At 36.8% G+C, this 15,500-nt stretch overlaps 1 protein-coding gene across 1 annotated transcript; it reads left to right on the forward strand.

The window, feature by feature from the left end:
* The first annotated feature begins 774 nt into the window (after window positions 1–774).
* Window positions 775–15,100, forward strand: LOC122332774 (protein shisa-like-2A). The gene is made up of 3 exons (XM_043230168.1): window positions 775–1,084; window positions 4,752–4,888; window positions 11,651–15,100. The coding sequence occupies exons 1-3, from the start codon at window positions 903–905 to the stop codon at window positions 11,833–11,835; spliced, it is 504 nt and encodes a 167-aa protein (XP_043086103.1). The 5' UTR covers window positions 775–902; the 3' UTR covers window positions 11,836–15,100.
* Window positions 15,101–15,500: the final 400 nt, after the last annotated feature.

The raw sequence follows: 15,500 nt of genomic DNA on the forward strand, positions 1-15,500 counted from the left end.
CGATGTTAAAACTATAGTAACTTTGAATGTGCGTGTGTTTGTGTGTGCATACATGCTTTAAATGTTTTCTGTGAACATATCGCATGTACAGGGAGTATAATGAATAGGCGGGAAAGTGAGAATGGATAAAGACAGCGATGAAGTGGCTGTGTGTGTATGTTTGTGTGTGTGCATCTGGTATTAATCACATTATGGGGACCAAATGTCCCCACAAGGATATGAATATCACGTCCCTAATATCATTCCCCATGAGGAAACAAGCTTATAAAACAATTGAAAATCAAAAAATGTGAGTAGTTTCCTTTAAGGGGTAGGTTTAGGTGTAGGACGATAACACATAAAGTCTGTACAGTATAAAAACCATTACGCCTATGGAGAGTCACCATAAAACATAGGAACAGCATGTGTGTGCGCGCTTTGAAATGTTTTCTGTGGACAAAAAGCATATACAGGGAGTAAAATGAAAAGGGGAGAAAGTGAGAATGGATACAAGAGAGCGAAGAAGTGACTGTGTGTGTGTGTGTGTGTGTGTGTGTGTGTGTGTGTGTGTGTGCGTGCGCGCTTTAAAATGTTTTCTGTGTAAATATAGCATATACAGGGAGCGAAATGAAAAGGGGAGAAAGTGAGAATGGATACAAGTGAGCGACGATGTGTGTGTGTGTGTGTGTGAGAGAGAGAGAGAGAGAGAGAGAGAGAGAGAGAGAGAGAGAGAGAGAGAGAGAGTAAATAAAGCGCTCAGCAGCACCTCACGTTCAGATGTTCGTGCATGTTTGGCAGTCATCACATCACAGTGTACTCTTACTGGACTGGACCTCTGAGCTGACCAGTGAAGATCCGGGGAATGTGAGAAGGGTCTTCAGTCTTTAACAGGTGGCGGGCTGAGGGTTCGAGTCGCGGGCAGCATGAGCGCGGATTGCGCGGGATATTACAACACGGAGAACGTGTTCGTCGGCGGCTTCACGTGCCCCAAGCCTGACAACGACGCGCGCGCGGTCTTCTGCTGCGGGTTCAGTGACGTCAAATACTGCTGCGACGACCCCAACAGCTTTTTCCCTTACGAGTATGGATATATGTGGTGGCTCAGGTACGACACCTACATTTTGCGCATTATTTGCCACGAATGCCTAACTTAAAACAATCAGGCTATCTTGCTGTAGATATGGCAGGCTGACTGCTGTGGTCGACAAACTGGGCTGCTGTTGCTTCACATGGAGGCAACTTTATAGTCACTGTGAATAAAAATGGAAAGATAGAATGATAGTTTACCGAAAGGTTTTTGGAGGAGAAACTAGTCACCACGGTAGGTTACATCTTAACCAGACAATACCTAAAAGCATTGTTCTCTCAAATGTAGTTTTTCAGTTTCCATGCCCCTGATCGATTTGGCTTACCCTCAGGCAGGTCCTTCAGAAGTTCAACAGGTTTATTTATTTCGTGTAACATTGTAAAATGTTAAAACGCTGTGTTCGTATCAAAGCTGTGAAGGTTCTTTCGGCTTTGCGGTATTAACGCACTCCGCAAAACATCTTTTGATAAAATACAGCTAAAAGCAGTGTTTCCCAGAGCTAAAGCAGAGATCAAAACCAAACAGATCTCCACGAGACAAACCTCGTTTTGAATGCAAACGAGGTGGAAATATTGTGCAAAAATAAAAAAAAGCAAACATTTGGATGAAAATGGAACTTCTGAGAAGCTAAGACTTGTATGCTGCTTCTTGGGGTAATTTATACTGTTTTAAGGATGTTTATTTAGAGGGAAAAAAACCGACAAGGGTTGTCAAACAATATGTGCTCCAGCTTTACAGCATAACAAATTGGACATGAAATCCTTGTCGGGAAAACAAGTTTAATAGGTGTATTGATTGATTAGATGGGGGGTGACAAGGTTGAAGAAATGAATACGGTACAATTCAAGACACAACAGATGATCACAAGATGTGCACAAATGAAAAATAACAGCAATGAATGAAATTCTCTGAATTGTCCAAAAGGGAACAGGTTTAATTGTTAAATCGATCACAAGTTCTTCATCAAGATTCATCAGCACTTATTTGATGAGGCATTAACCTCAGCAGCTTTAGTGGTAAGCATCAAATGCTTGAGTCTTAATCAAGCGTTAATTTGGTGAGCACTTAATGCACAGTCACCTAATAACGATCTCTTATATAAAGAGGCTCTCAAGGATCTACTTTATGCTGTTAACTCCAGCATTATTGGCAGTTTTGAAGAATTAATTCATCAGTGCCGCCATGTGTAATCAGAATGAGACATTAAAGATTCAAGACGCGTCGTGCATTCTCAGGTAAATCGTCGCCGTAACTTGAAAGCTGCAATTTACGTTGAGGCAGAAATGCGTGGTTCTTAAGAAAAGAAGTTCCTGATGATGTACGATGATGAGAACAACAATTTGCGTTCCTCATAAATATTCATGACTGAAGTTCAGACGAATACTTGCGAACAACAAATGCAAATCACACCTGGTTTTATAAATGGGTTCTTCTCTCAGGTGTTAATTAGTTAATCAATTAGCTTAATGGGTGATCACGGAGGAGAGCTTGTTTTTGCTCTGATTTTTCATAAAATCCGAATCGCTAGACATGAAGTCAAGATTGCGTGATGTAAATCTGCAGTTCCGACATTTCGGTTCAACTGTCAGCAAGTTGCTATCTCAATTTTTTCTCGCAATTCTCACTTCTTATTTAATTGCGAGATATAAAATCAAAATCTAAAGGGGGGAATACATTTATACAATTCTGAGTTTATAACTTGCGACTGCGTGTTTAGCTCTGTTCCAGTTTATATATTGTGATTCTGACTTTATTGTTCAGAAAGGATAGTGTCTATATCTCAGTTTTGACATTATAGACTCTCAGAAATAAAGGTACAAAAGCTGCCACTGGGGGCGTACTTTTTTAAAAGGTACGCTTAGGTTCAAATATGTACACTTAAGTAATAATATGTACCTTTAGGGAACCAAAATGGACCCTTTATAGGTACAAACATGCACCTTTTTAAAAGGTACCCACCCTAGTGACAGCTTTTGTACCTTTATTTCTGAGAGTGTAGCGCAATTGCAATTTCTGATTCTTTCAGTATTACCTTTAAAACTGCTTAATGCCTACTTCTCGTGGCTGCTGCTGATTTTCAGGTGATTAAGTCAAACTGTCTTCATCACCAGTACAGAGAACTCAATGATGACTGTTCTCTTCACAAGCCACCGTGACATGACATGGCATTTAACAACATGACATTTCAGAGAAGTCTGTGGCCACAGTTGATCATGCCGAGTTTTGTAGAGTTTTAAAAGAGTGTGATAAAAACCTTAGCTCTGTTCCACCACCTACACTTTTAAAAATAAAGGTTCCAAATGGAATTTTGGAAGCAGTGACCTAGAAGATGCCATTTGGGGTCTTCAAAGAACCTTACACTGTTAGTGTGAAAAACTAGCTTTTTCCTATAAAGAACCTCTCGCACAAAGAAAAGGTTCCATGCAAGTTAAAGGTTCTTAACTACAACCACCATCGTGGCAGTAAGTCTTGCATGGTTCTAGGTCTAAATCTAAGGTCTGCTGGTGCAGTAATGATCTGCGTGTTCATCTTTAATAAACGTGACGCAATGTTTGGCTGTCTCTTTAAAAATTGTCTAAATGACCCACTGTGGCTCTTTAAGTGCAGATGCTCCACTGCTCTGAAACCTTTTTTACACACCAATTAATGTAAAACATCCATCAACACTGATTCATGTGAGAACTCGTTTGCTTTCAAAGCTGCTTTTAATTTGTTATCAGGCGTGCAGAAGTGTGATGGCATGCTTTAATAATCCAAACCAAAGTCGTTTATGCTTTCAACCCATGAATTTGTGGGGGAGGAGAAGGATGTTTGAAGAGAGTTGTTTGAAAGTGGGAACAGTGCAAGTCGTTTAATTTTAATCACATGATGGATTTTAATGCAGTCAGAAATAAGTCTTCCATCTGATACAGCATTCATTCTTCGGCTCCATTTCGTACTAATCTGAATGAAATTAAATTCAATTCATGAAGGTTCAGGAGTTTAAAATTACATTTATAACACTTTACTGTCATATTAAAAGTGATAATGTCAACATATAATGTAATATTTTTGAGTTTTTTTGCAATTTTTATTTATTATACAGCTATGTCATAATTATTCAACCCCTATTTACCACTGCGTTTTTTAGTCACTTGGTGCGGAACAAAATCGTATTAAAAAACAATTAAACCTTTAGAAACATAATTAGCTTTTACACGCACATACATTTTGAATAAATAGTCTTATTACTTTAGAAAGTCTAAGGCAACATGAAGATTTCTAACTCATTAAATATTCCTAGAGACAGCTGGTAGCCTTATTCCTTAGCTTAAAATATGTTGTACCAGAAAACCTTTGAGGTTGTTGAAGAAAAAAGCACTATATCGTATGTTTGGTCACGGCAACTGAGGAAAAACCTGCGATGTATTTATATAGAGCTTTTAACGATACAGATTGTGTCAAATCAGCTTTACAGTATCAAACAGAAAAAATATTCAATTTGCATTAGGTTTACGCATTTTGTTTATTTGTGGTTTTAAACATTTAAAGACTCTTCTTTGCTGCAAAATAACTTCAGGTGGAGGGGGTTGAATAATTTCGACCGCTTTAGTATGTGTATGTTGCTCCCTTTCATACAATAAAAATGTAAAATGTAGAATTATTGCATGTCTAATCCATCTCTTTTTCTGACTCATTTCTTCAGTTTGGGAGCCCTGGTTGGTTTGTCTATAGCCGCTGTGGTGCTCTTAGCCTTCATCATCACTGTTTGCGTGCTCTGCTACCTGTTCATCGCCACTAAACCTCGAGGGTTGGACAACGGACTGCCTTTACGAGCACCAGGTATGAAAACACTTTCAAGAAAATAACATTATATTAATGTACTCATATATATATATATATAAAACAATATATTCTATATATGAAAGCATCTTGAGAGGAAAGTCCTTGAGTCTTCAATCTCATGCTACGGCCTATTTGTTGAGAATGTGATTTGATTGCCTTAATGTGGCCAGTGACATTTACATTTACAGATTTTTATTAGCAGCATTAATCCCAATGGAATTAATCTTTATTAATAAACTGCTTCTACTTAGATAACTTATATTAATTCTGACCATGTATTTTATTGTCATCCACTATATTCAGGTGCATAAATGCACGGAAAATACAGCCAGGTGCGTCCATCCGTCACATGCAATTAACGGGAATAAAATGAATAATCATGCCATTTGCGCATCTACTAATGCAAATAAGGCTAAATGATTTTCACAAGAACGCTATACCTGAGCAATCGTAATTAGTCTAATTCCAAAGATCTGTTAAATTCGAGGTACGTCTGTTGTTAGCATTCACGAAAAGTAATTTAAGCTAATAGTTTTAGGCTGTTTTCCCCTGACTGCTTTCTGAACTGTATAGTGCAATTGCATAATCAGTGTTAGGGCCATCTTGAGAGCTAGCGGTAGCTAGGTAACAATTCAAGAAAAAGCTGCCGAAAATGGAGCCTGCATCGCTTACTTATGCTGTTGTCGAAAAACAAAAACATAAAATGCATTTAAATTCATCTCTTTTGGGTGCATTGCGAGATAAATTATGTTTAATGAATGCAAAAGAGGTTCTTTTGTGCAAAATGAATGTCTTAATTTGCAAATCTACAAATTCAGACCTTTAAAAGTCTAGAGTCTGAACCGAAAATCCTCATTTTAAGACGTCGTGGCGTTAAATGTTGTGTGTAACTGTGTGTTTGTTTTGTTTTCCAGTTGAAATATTCAAGCAGCCTTAATAATTTTATTAATACGCATATCTGAAATGAAAATACAATGTCTTGTTTTTACAGAAAAATGCATAAATTTATGCTAGAAACAAGAAGCTGGTTTTTCCTTTGAATTAAAACGAATTGTCTGACCCCACTGGCAGATATGTGTTCTGGTTTTAATCATAAACTCACTTCATCTTTACTTGGTCTTCGAAAAAAGGTTGTAAAGTCTTAATTTCACCTCAATAAAGCCCGTAGGAACCCTGCAAAGATGTTCAAACGCGGTTCATATTCACCAAACAGGCCACATCGGTGGCTTTAAAGATGCACAAAAAGGTCCTGAGCTCTTTTTGCGTCGGATCCGATTTTTTAAAAAAAGTTCTATGAATGCTTTTACAGCATAAAGAAACAAATTGAAGCTCATCTGGTGGCACGACCGTTCGATAGCTTGTTTTGTGCGAGAAAAGTTTTCATACATCAGACACCAATCAGAGAAAGTTTAAAGCAAAGCTATTGATGCGATTCAATTTCTGACGGCTCAAGCAGGATGTACTGCGTCTTGGTTCAATGTTAGAGCCATTTTTATAAAGATATAACAGCAATGACCAGACAAATGGCAAATAAGGATTAGTAATGGTTTTTATAGATCTTTTCGACAGGCTTTTGTCTGTCAGGTGACTGGACGACTTTCTGTAAATAAGTCTATGTGGCAGATCGAACTTGAAATACTCCTGTAGTCACGAGCAATACTGACAAAATCAATTTTCTTAAAAAAATGGTAGTTAAATGCGAATTAATAATCCTTTACTTTGATTTAAGAGCACAATGAGACTTGCAATTAATCTGCAATGCATTTCTTTAACTGTTGCATCAGCAGCAAGGGAAAACATCTTAAAAGGGAAATTTATTGCATTTGCCTTTTAACATTAAGAAATCATTTAAGATCCCGAATCATTCGTAGCTGTGTGGAATGAACATTTTTTGCAGTGACGTAAGTTTGAGCAATATGCAGGATTTATATAGTCTTAATATATTTTTTGATTGTTGCGTTCCAGTCATTTTGACCTGGTGAAGGAAAAGAAGGAATTAAAAGATATTTAAATACAAGAATTAAAATACGTTTATACGTTAATTTAATTTTTGTGTTTTTTAAAGATATATCATCCCACCTTGTGGTGTTTCTGGAATAAAAATACTGGCGTATAATACTTATTTTTAAAGCAACATTATTTGTGGATCATTTGTTTACCGAAAAACTGAGGCGCATAAGCTCAGATTAATGAGCCCTGTGATAAATCAGTTACAAAAACTTGAATGCAAACTGAAAGAAAACAAATTGATCAAAAGAGGTTTCGTTACAGAACAGAATAGCACATTTTTAAAAGCTCATTTTAATAGATTGCCATTTTAGCTTTGGATAATTACGTTTTTATATAACTGTTACGCGTTTGCTCCGCTCGCTGCTTACGTGCTTTTAAGCACTTCGAAATAAATAAATCTCAACGGTCCAAAAACATGCTTCGTGTTCATAATTAATATTTCTCTCTTGTGATCTTGAGGTTAAATGTGACCCATCTTTTCCTCACGCTACGCTCAAAATCGATGCAATTAATGCAGCTTATAAACAATATGCGCTATAATGCGTCATTGGCAAAAGGGATGAGTTTTGAGAGAGAAAATTAAACGATTTAGAGGTTTAATGAGATGCTTAGATGACATCCACCTCTCTGGGTTAAGTTTTTTCTTAAAATCCTAAGGAAGGAAAATGTATTTAACACAATATGATGGTCATAATTACTCTTTTTAACACAAGCTTGAGAACATTTCACTAAGTGAGAGATAATAAAACATATAATTGCATATTTGATCTTATTTCATTTTTTTGTCATCAAGAAAAATTAAGCGTTTCGGTTTAATTTTCCCCTAAAATTATCGTTATGTAGGATTAGGGATGTCATAAGCAATCAATAGGTGTAACCGTAAAATAAAGTGTTACTAGATTTTAATTTGTATTACTTCAGGTCAGCTGTATGCTGAGATACTGAGAAGATTATAATGATGCTCATTATCTGCTGTAATGGGAAAAATAAGGCATGTTTGCATTGATTATTTATATTGCACATTTCATATGCCTAAGAAAAAGAACGCAAGAAATTAGAAAACATTAGTAAAAGCTTTTGGAAAATGTGCTTAATTGTCATAAAAAAATAATGCAAAACATCTAAATGGTTTATTAAATAACTGTTTGTTCCTTAAGATCTCAATTTTCGGTCACATCTTGACCATAAACGTGAATTTTGCAATTAGTTGGCAAATATATTTGCTAATGTATGCACTTCTAATGGCTTTTGGCATGACCATACAGCTTATAATAGTTTTATAGATGAAGAAATGCATAACCTGCAGTTGGCAAACTGTGACAAAGTAGACAAAGGGAAGCAAGGTTTTGGATCCCAAACAGTCGTATTCACAGTATGTTTCAAGCGCGTTTCGTCTTTTAAGCATGTTTTGTAAAGAAATAATAAGTGTACTGCTGGCAGTTCCTAAGTGTGCATGTCTCTAAGTGCGTCTTTTGTTCATGCAACAACGGTTTGCTAATAACCAAGAAGCATCTCTTCTGATGCACACACACAAATGAGATGAAGCGCCCACTGAATATAATCTGTTGTCTTATTTTTGAAAGGCAATGAGGTGACTTTCAAATTTTGCTAATTGCAGAGTCGGTTTACCTAATAGAGCTGGCTTTTAAGTTCACTCACAATACAGAGAAAAGTGGCCAAACTTTTCCATTGTGCTGAATCACAAAGGGATGGACGTATTAGACCCGTTTATCTGTGGAAGTGAAAGTGTTTTCATTGATTGCTGAGGCAAAAATCAGGGATCAGACTTTTCTTGTGTGTTATTTTGCCAGCAAAAATGTGCATTGTTGAGACTTTATGATGATTTAATTTACCTTTTTTGACCTAATTCTATATATATATATATATGTGTGTGTGTGTGTGTGTGTGTGTATACATCCATCCATCCGCATATACAGTATATGTGTGTGTGTGTGTGTGTGTGTGTATAATAGTTAGTAAGGTAGTTGTTAAGTTTAGGTATTGGGTAGGATTAGCCAAAAGTATGTTGGTTGGTTTACGCTTGTCATGGATCAATAAACATGAAACTAAAACCGCCGGTAGGTGACAGCAAGTTATTTAGAAGTCGATTCAATCAAATGATTCGTTTTCGAAATCGCTGATTCATTTAGAGACTAAGCTAGCGATGTTCATGAACGGCCACTGAATCACTGATTCATCTGATTTGTTCAGAAACGCAGATTGATTTTACGTTTGTTTGCTTTTGTATAAAATCAGTCGATTGTGCTGATATTCTGAAGAAACACACTTGCTTGTGTGATATCACTGAACTAAATACGACAGCAAGAACTCTTACAGGGCATTTTTTACCTCCATAATCTTAAAACCTCATTTGCATCCATTCATGTACATATATGCTTTTTTTGCAAGCTCGCACATGATTAATACGGCAATTAAAATATTATAGTAGATAATAAATATCACACACTCTTCGCTCATTCACGTTTTCGTCTCATTTGATCAGTGAGGGTGTTGTCTTCTTTTTGACCGTACAAATTATTTTTGGATTTATGGATTTTGAATGGACACAGCACATTAAAAATACAAAACGTCCAGCTCAAGCCATTACAAGTGATCTTTTAAGTCCCTCATTCGTCTGCCGTCCCACTGCTTTTATTTATCTCTGTCGTTCCCACCCTGCTCCGTCTGTCACACAAATAATTCATATCAATTTGTCTCCAGTGTCGGCTCTTCCTGCCTTCAGCGTCTCCTATTTTCTTCTTCTCAAACTCTGCAAAAAGACCTGAAACATCAATTTTCTGTTTTTTTGTTTCCAACATGAAACTTTCTGCCGTCCTCTGGCCTTTTCTTGTTTTCCACAAAAGCTAGACTTTCAGCTTTAATAGGATAATGCGAATCTTGAATATGGGTTAATAGATTAATGGATGTTTTTTTCACCTTTTTTAAAAAAATGACCACTTGACCTCATCTAAAGAGCAAAATGAATTCAGCTTCAGAATAATTATGTCCACTTCATCAGTATTTTACACAGCTCAGCTCTACTAAGGTTTTAAAATGTACCATTTAGATAAAATTTTTTATTTATTTATTTTTTTTACCAGTAACGTGGAGACAAAATCACTTATATTATGTTTTTGATCCATTACGGGTTTTTAATATTTGTTAGAATTCTTGTTTATTGTGTGTGCTTGTTTGTGTGTGTGTGTGTGTGTGTGTGTGTGTGTGTGTGTGTGTGTGTGTGATATAAATTCTGGCCTGAACAAACAGATGCATTTAGGGTTCTTGAGTCTATTTTTATTAATTCGAGGGCGTTTGCATTTGCTTTTTATGATTAACCTCAAAAATATGTTCTGAGAACGTTTAATAGTTTCCCCTTTAAATTATGAAAATGTTTCTCGATGTTTTTTGCATTTAAAAATAGCCTTGCAGTTTTTAATTTTATTTTTAAATGCTTTAAAATATTTTTTAAATATTTTTCTAGTTACATTAACATTATAGAAAACATTTTATTAGTTTGCAGGTTTGTTTTAAAACAAGTTATAGTAGATATTATATTTTAAAATGGATTATCTTTGGGAATGGAACTTCTTGGAAAGCACACACACACATAAACATCACATAAATATTTCTAATATTTTATATAGCGGTGTTAATAAAACTCTTCTTTTTTATTATTCCCTCATTGATTTACCTTTTTGTGCCGTTCCTGAAAGCAAAGCAGCTTTTTATTGCTTAACAGTGTGCATCCGCTGAATTTTTCGGCCTTTCTAAAGCTGACTCTTAAGGTTTCAAGGCAGCTCTGTTTAACACGAAGGAATGAAGTTAAAGTTGACATCAAAGGCTGTCATTTATGAGAGTCTGCGCTCAATTCTGCTTCACGTAACACTACAGAGACAAGAAGAACACCTGACAGCCTGGTTCTCCACAAAGAGATCTGCACCTCTTCTGTTTAGCAGATGACTTTATGCAAAGCTCCTCTTAAATCACGATCAGGATTCATCTGTACTTGTACTACACGTGACATCATCATTTAGCATATTTAATTTGAATGTGTTTTATATTTATTTTATACAATGTTAAGCTTTACCTTTACCTTGGCCACTAACTGAAACTTTGAGCATCGTTGGTAAACTTGATCGAAGAAGGCTGTGAAGATTATTCTGCATTGTTAATCCTTTAGGTTTTTGGTTTTTTATATAAAAAAAAATACAAAAATCTAACAAAAAATGTAGAATGGGAGACTTTTTTTTTTTTTTTTTTCAAATTTGGACGCAATTATTGGCACCCCGAGCAATTCTCATGAGTAAAATATCTTCATGTTCACAATTTTGAGCACTCCAGGGTGATTGCAAACATGATCTTGTGATGGCTTCCTGTTTCGCAGAAATATAAATGGGAGGAAAAAAAATTGCGACGAGAAAAACCAAATAGTATATTTCTGACGTGTAGCAAAAGATAACTGAGCTTCAAAAATTGGCTTTAAGAAAAAGAGCTAGAGCGGTGAAAATGACCATTTCCATAAACATCGTTTAATTATTAAACTGTAAAATTAAAATAAAAAAATGTAAACTAAATAAAAGCTACTGCTAATAAATAGCGCATTGTTTATAAATAATACTGAAACAAAATGTAATTGAATTGCCTTGAATTGAATATCCACCAGGAGGTATTAACAGATACCCCGCACAAGCAAGCAGCAGGAAACGCTTCAGGAAAATGTCTTAATGTTTCCTGTGATGTGTTTCTCAGGCTCTGGGCCCGGTCCTCAGGAGGGTCCGAGTCAACCGAGCGCCCCGTCAGGACCCCAGGGTTTCCGCAAGCATTTCCTACGAGGCAAACTGGACTGTGACAACCAGCCGCCCGACCCAGACCGACTGTTCCAGCGCTGCTTTATGGCTACGGTCACCACCATCAACGTTGAAGGACCTTCGTAAAGCTGCAAATATGACATGAGCAACGTTACCAAGGAGTCTTTTCAATGACTTTATCCAGCCGTCATGTGACTTACGTAACATTTTGAAGCACAAGGATGCAGAATCGGGGGAATTCGGAGACTTTAGGATCAAAAACTCAACTGAAACCGATGCCGAATTGCCTCAACGTTAGCAAACGTTTCATTCATCTGCGAGCACAAGCTTTGTTTACATATCACGCAAGAAACAGTTTGCATTAATCAAGACTGCAGCTCTTTGAGAGTCTGAACCAAAGACGGAATTGAACTCAGTCTTGTTTCCAAATCCCGAGAATTAAAATGTTCATCTTTCTCTCAAACAAAGTTTACAAAGCGATTACACCAGCGCATGGTGCCGATGCCTTTAAAACAGCTTTGAGCACTATTTGAGTTCACTTTTTAGCTTTCGTTGGCCGGTTTTGGGGCGTACTGTGAAATCAAACCGCGTTTTTCTTGATAAAAAGCACTTTTCACAAACAGGCCACAAGCTGCCGCCCCAATAGCCTTTTTTAAAAAACCAGTAAAAGTACAAATCTTTGTGGGAAGAGAAAACCATTAAATAACATCTAAACTAAAAGTAACGTGTCGAGAAGGGGCCGTTCACGTAAAACTAATTTTTCCATTGGGTAGGATGATTTTAAGGGCCCAACGATAGTTCGCGGCTTTACCGTGGCAGAATTACCGTAATGTGATTCGTAAGTCCACAGACCGTGATCGCAATTTCTACTGAGGGGTCATGACAACTGTTTGTTTTTAAAAACCACTCCATTTTTAAAGGCCAAGATGCATTTCCTGTAAACGGCCCCTAAAGCCTGGCTCACACTATAGCATTTTTAGCCAGATTTAGCCCTGATTTTCCCCTTCCCGAGAATCGGAGCAAAAATATGCACCTCGATCGGCCCAGATGTTCGCCGCGGATGATCCGGTAATGCGAGGCGTTTATTGATAGAACTTATAAACTCTTGATCTGTTTTCGCTCAAATCGGTGGCCGCCCCCAATCATATCAGACATGTTTCGATATTACATCCGTGCTTTCGCAATAGACAATGCATGAACGCAAACAAATGCTGTAAGTTACAGCAAAACGACTGAATAAAGTGACGAAAACGTATCGCGACTTTAAGGAAAAAGAGAAGCGCTAGCGTGCTAGCGTGCTAGCTAATGTAAACATCACTGCTGGCACGGTAATTTTTAATAATATTTTGTTGGGATGCGCCACGCTGTTCAAATCTTGTAGAGTGTGCATGTTGTAGATTCGAGGGAAGATAATCTGCGAAGATTGCCTTTATGTGTGCGCTTCAACCAGATTTTATTATCGGGCGGGATTTTAAAACTCCTGCAGCGTGAGCGCCAAAGACTTAAAGGGTCAGTTCACCCCAAAACCATAATTCTGTCATTAATTACTCGCCCTCACGTCGTTCTAAACCCGTGGGACCCTCATTCGTCTTCGGGAATCGGAGAGCTACCTGACCCTGCATAGACAACAACACAACTGAAATGATCCAGATCCAGAAACGTAGTAAATACATCGGTAAAAAAGATCATTTCAGTCTATGGAGGGACAGATAGCTCTCCGATTTCATCACGAATATCTTCATTTGTGGTCCAAAGATAGACGAGTGCATCATGGATTTGGAGTGATAGAATTTTTAATTTGGGTTGAGCCTTTTAACCATTTAACCTTCAAGAAATGTATAAAACAATTAAAAAATTATGCAGCGACGTTATTTTGACCCACAGGTAACCTTTTGAAATCTGCTGGGCCTATTTTTATATTTAATATATTCAATTAAATATTCAAAATATAAATATAATTAAACATTATATTTATATTTTATCATTATACATTATATTTATATATAAATATAATTAAGCTGTATTTAATTTCGATTATTAGACTTGTGATTTTTTGTGCATTCATGTTGCTGCTGATGCCTTGCTCAAATATCCATTAAACATACATTTTAGTGTTGAGTGTATCGACTAGCCATGCTACCACATGTTTGTTTCATTTATTCATTTATTTATCAATTTAAAGAATGTATCCTGACACACAAAAATGTCACAGCAGGGTTTTAAGCTGTATTTTCATAACAGGGTTGCAGAAATCGCAGACAGATAAATAAGACGGAAACTAAATTTCATAATTGTTTTTGAGGAAATTTGACTTTTAATTTGCAAGCCTTATATTTTAACCCCGTGTTACAACAAAGTGCCAGAACCGATTTTTACTCTAATCATGTAAAATAAATATGTTCATATTTATTTTCGACAAATGCTCACTGTGACATTACCCTCTCAAAAGATACTAATATGAGCGCTTTAGGTACTAAACTGTCATTTTAAATTAATAATATGTACAATTTAGAGATGAATAGGGGAATCTTTTAGGTTGTATACCCTACACTTTTAAAAAGTAAAAACACATAAGCTGTCTCTAGAAGGGAGCGTTTAAAAAATTACCTTAAACGTACATATTAGTATCTAAATCATACATTTTAGTACCTTTTGAAAAGATACTGTCCCAGTGACGACTTTTGCAATTTTCCTGAGAGTGAGGGGAAAAAAAATGCAAAAGCCGTCACAGTGGCAGGACCCTTTCCAAAAAAGGGACACATTTTGCACCTTATTTACTCTTCAAGAGTGCACATAAGAACCTTATTTGTATCTTTTCGAAAAGGTACCGTCCCGTACCTTTTTTTTTTGATTGTGTGTGGCAAGGAGATGTTGAAACCCTTGGCTTTCTGTTGGTTTTCATGGGAGAGTTGTCAGTTGTGTTCTGCTGAAGGCCAAAGCTGCACTGAAGTCTACTTTGTACGGTGGTTAGTGTTTTTATTTTTTTACCTCAGTTCTTCGGGGTTTGCGACCTTGAGCCGCGCTGGTTTGTTTTCAACGTGCTGCGATATAAAAAGAAAAAAAAAAAAAGCTGCCTATTGATGTGACGTTTTAGATTGTTGCATTTCCAAAGAGCTGCTCGATGGACAATTCCACATGATTTCGTCTGTTCTACTTCACCATGCTCTTCGCGCCTCGCCAGAACCGGAATGATTTCAGCGCTGCTAATCGAGGAATCTGCGTCCGTTTCAACCGACGACTCGACTTTTACCACAGTGAAAAAAATGTTTTCCGTCTCTGAGCTCTTACCTTTTCTCCTGTGTTTTATTTCATCAAAGACTGCTCGTACAAGAGCTCGAAACCGGTTAACTCATCCGTTTGGCGCAATCCATTAAAGGTATTTTTGTCTCCATCTTGTTTGTATTTGACGGTAATTTCAAGCCAGCGCACTTCATCGAGTCTCTTTAAACACCTCATACATGCTCAAAGTGCTTCAATTGCTCAAAAGGCTCATATTGCACACTTCAAGCAGCTTACTAGTTCCACTCATGAATGTCAGTGAAGGTTTCTCGCCTCGGATGCACTATTTTCCCACCTTTACGGGCTGTTTTACACTATGTAAATGACCTGTGAAACAAATAGCTGCTGGTTGTTTCGTGATTATACTGTAAAAAAAAATTCCACGGCACCGAGAGTTATGTTGTTAAAATGCTAAAACGGTTGCTTACTGAAATCCAAGCGTTAAGAGTTTTTGAATCGTTATCTGCTGACTTCATAAAGTCATATCATGAATTTCTAACAGCTGCATTACA

Source organism: Puntigrus tetrazona, unplaced genomic scaffold, assembly GCF_018831695.1.
Source record: "Puntigrus tetrazona isolate hp1 unplaced genomic scaffold, ASM1883169v1 S000000148, whole genome shotgun sequence".
Lineage (NCBI taxonomy): Eukaryota > Metazoa > Chordata > Actinopteri > Cypriniformes > Cyprinidae > Puntigrus > Puntigrus tetrazona.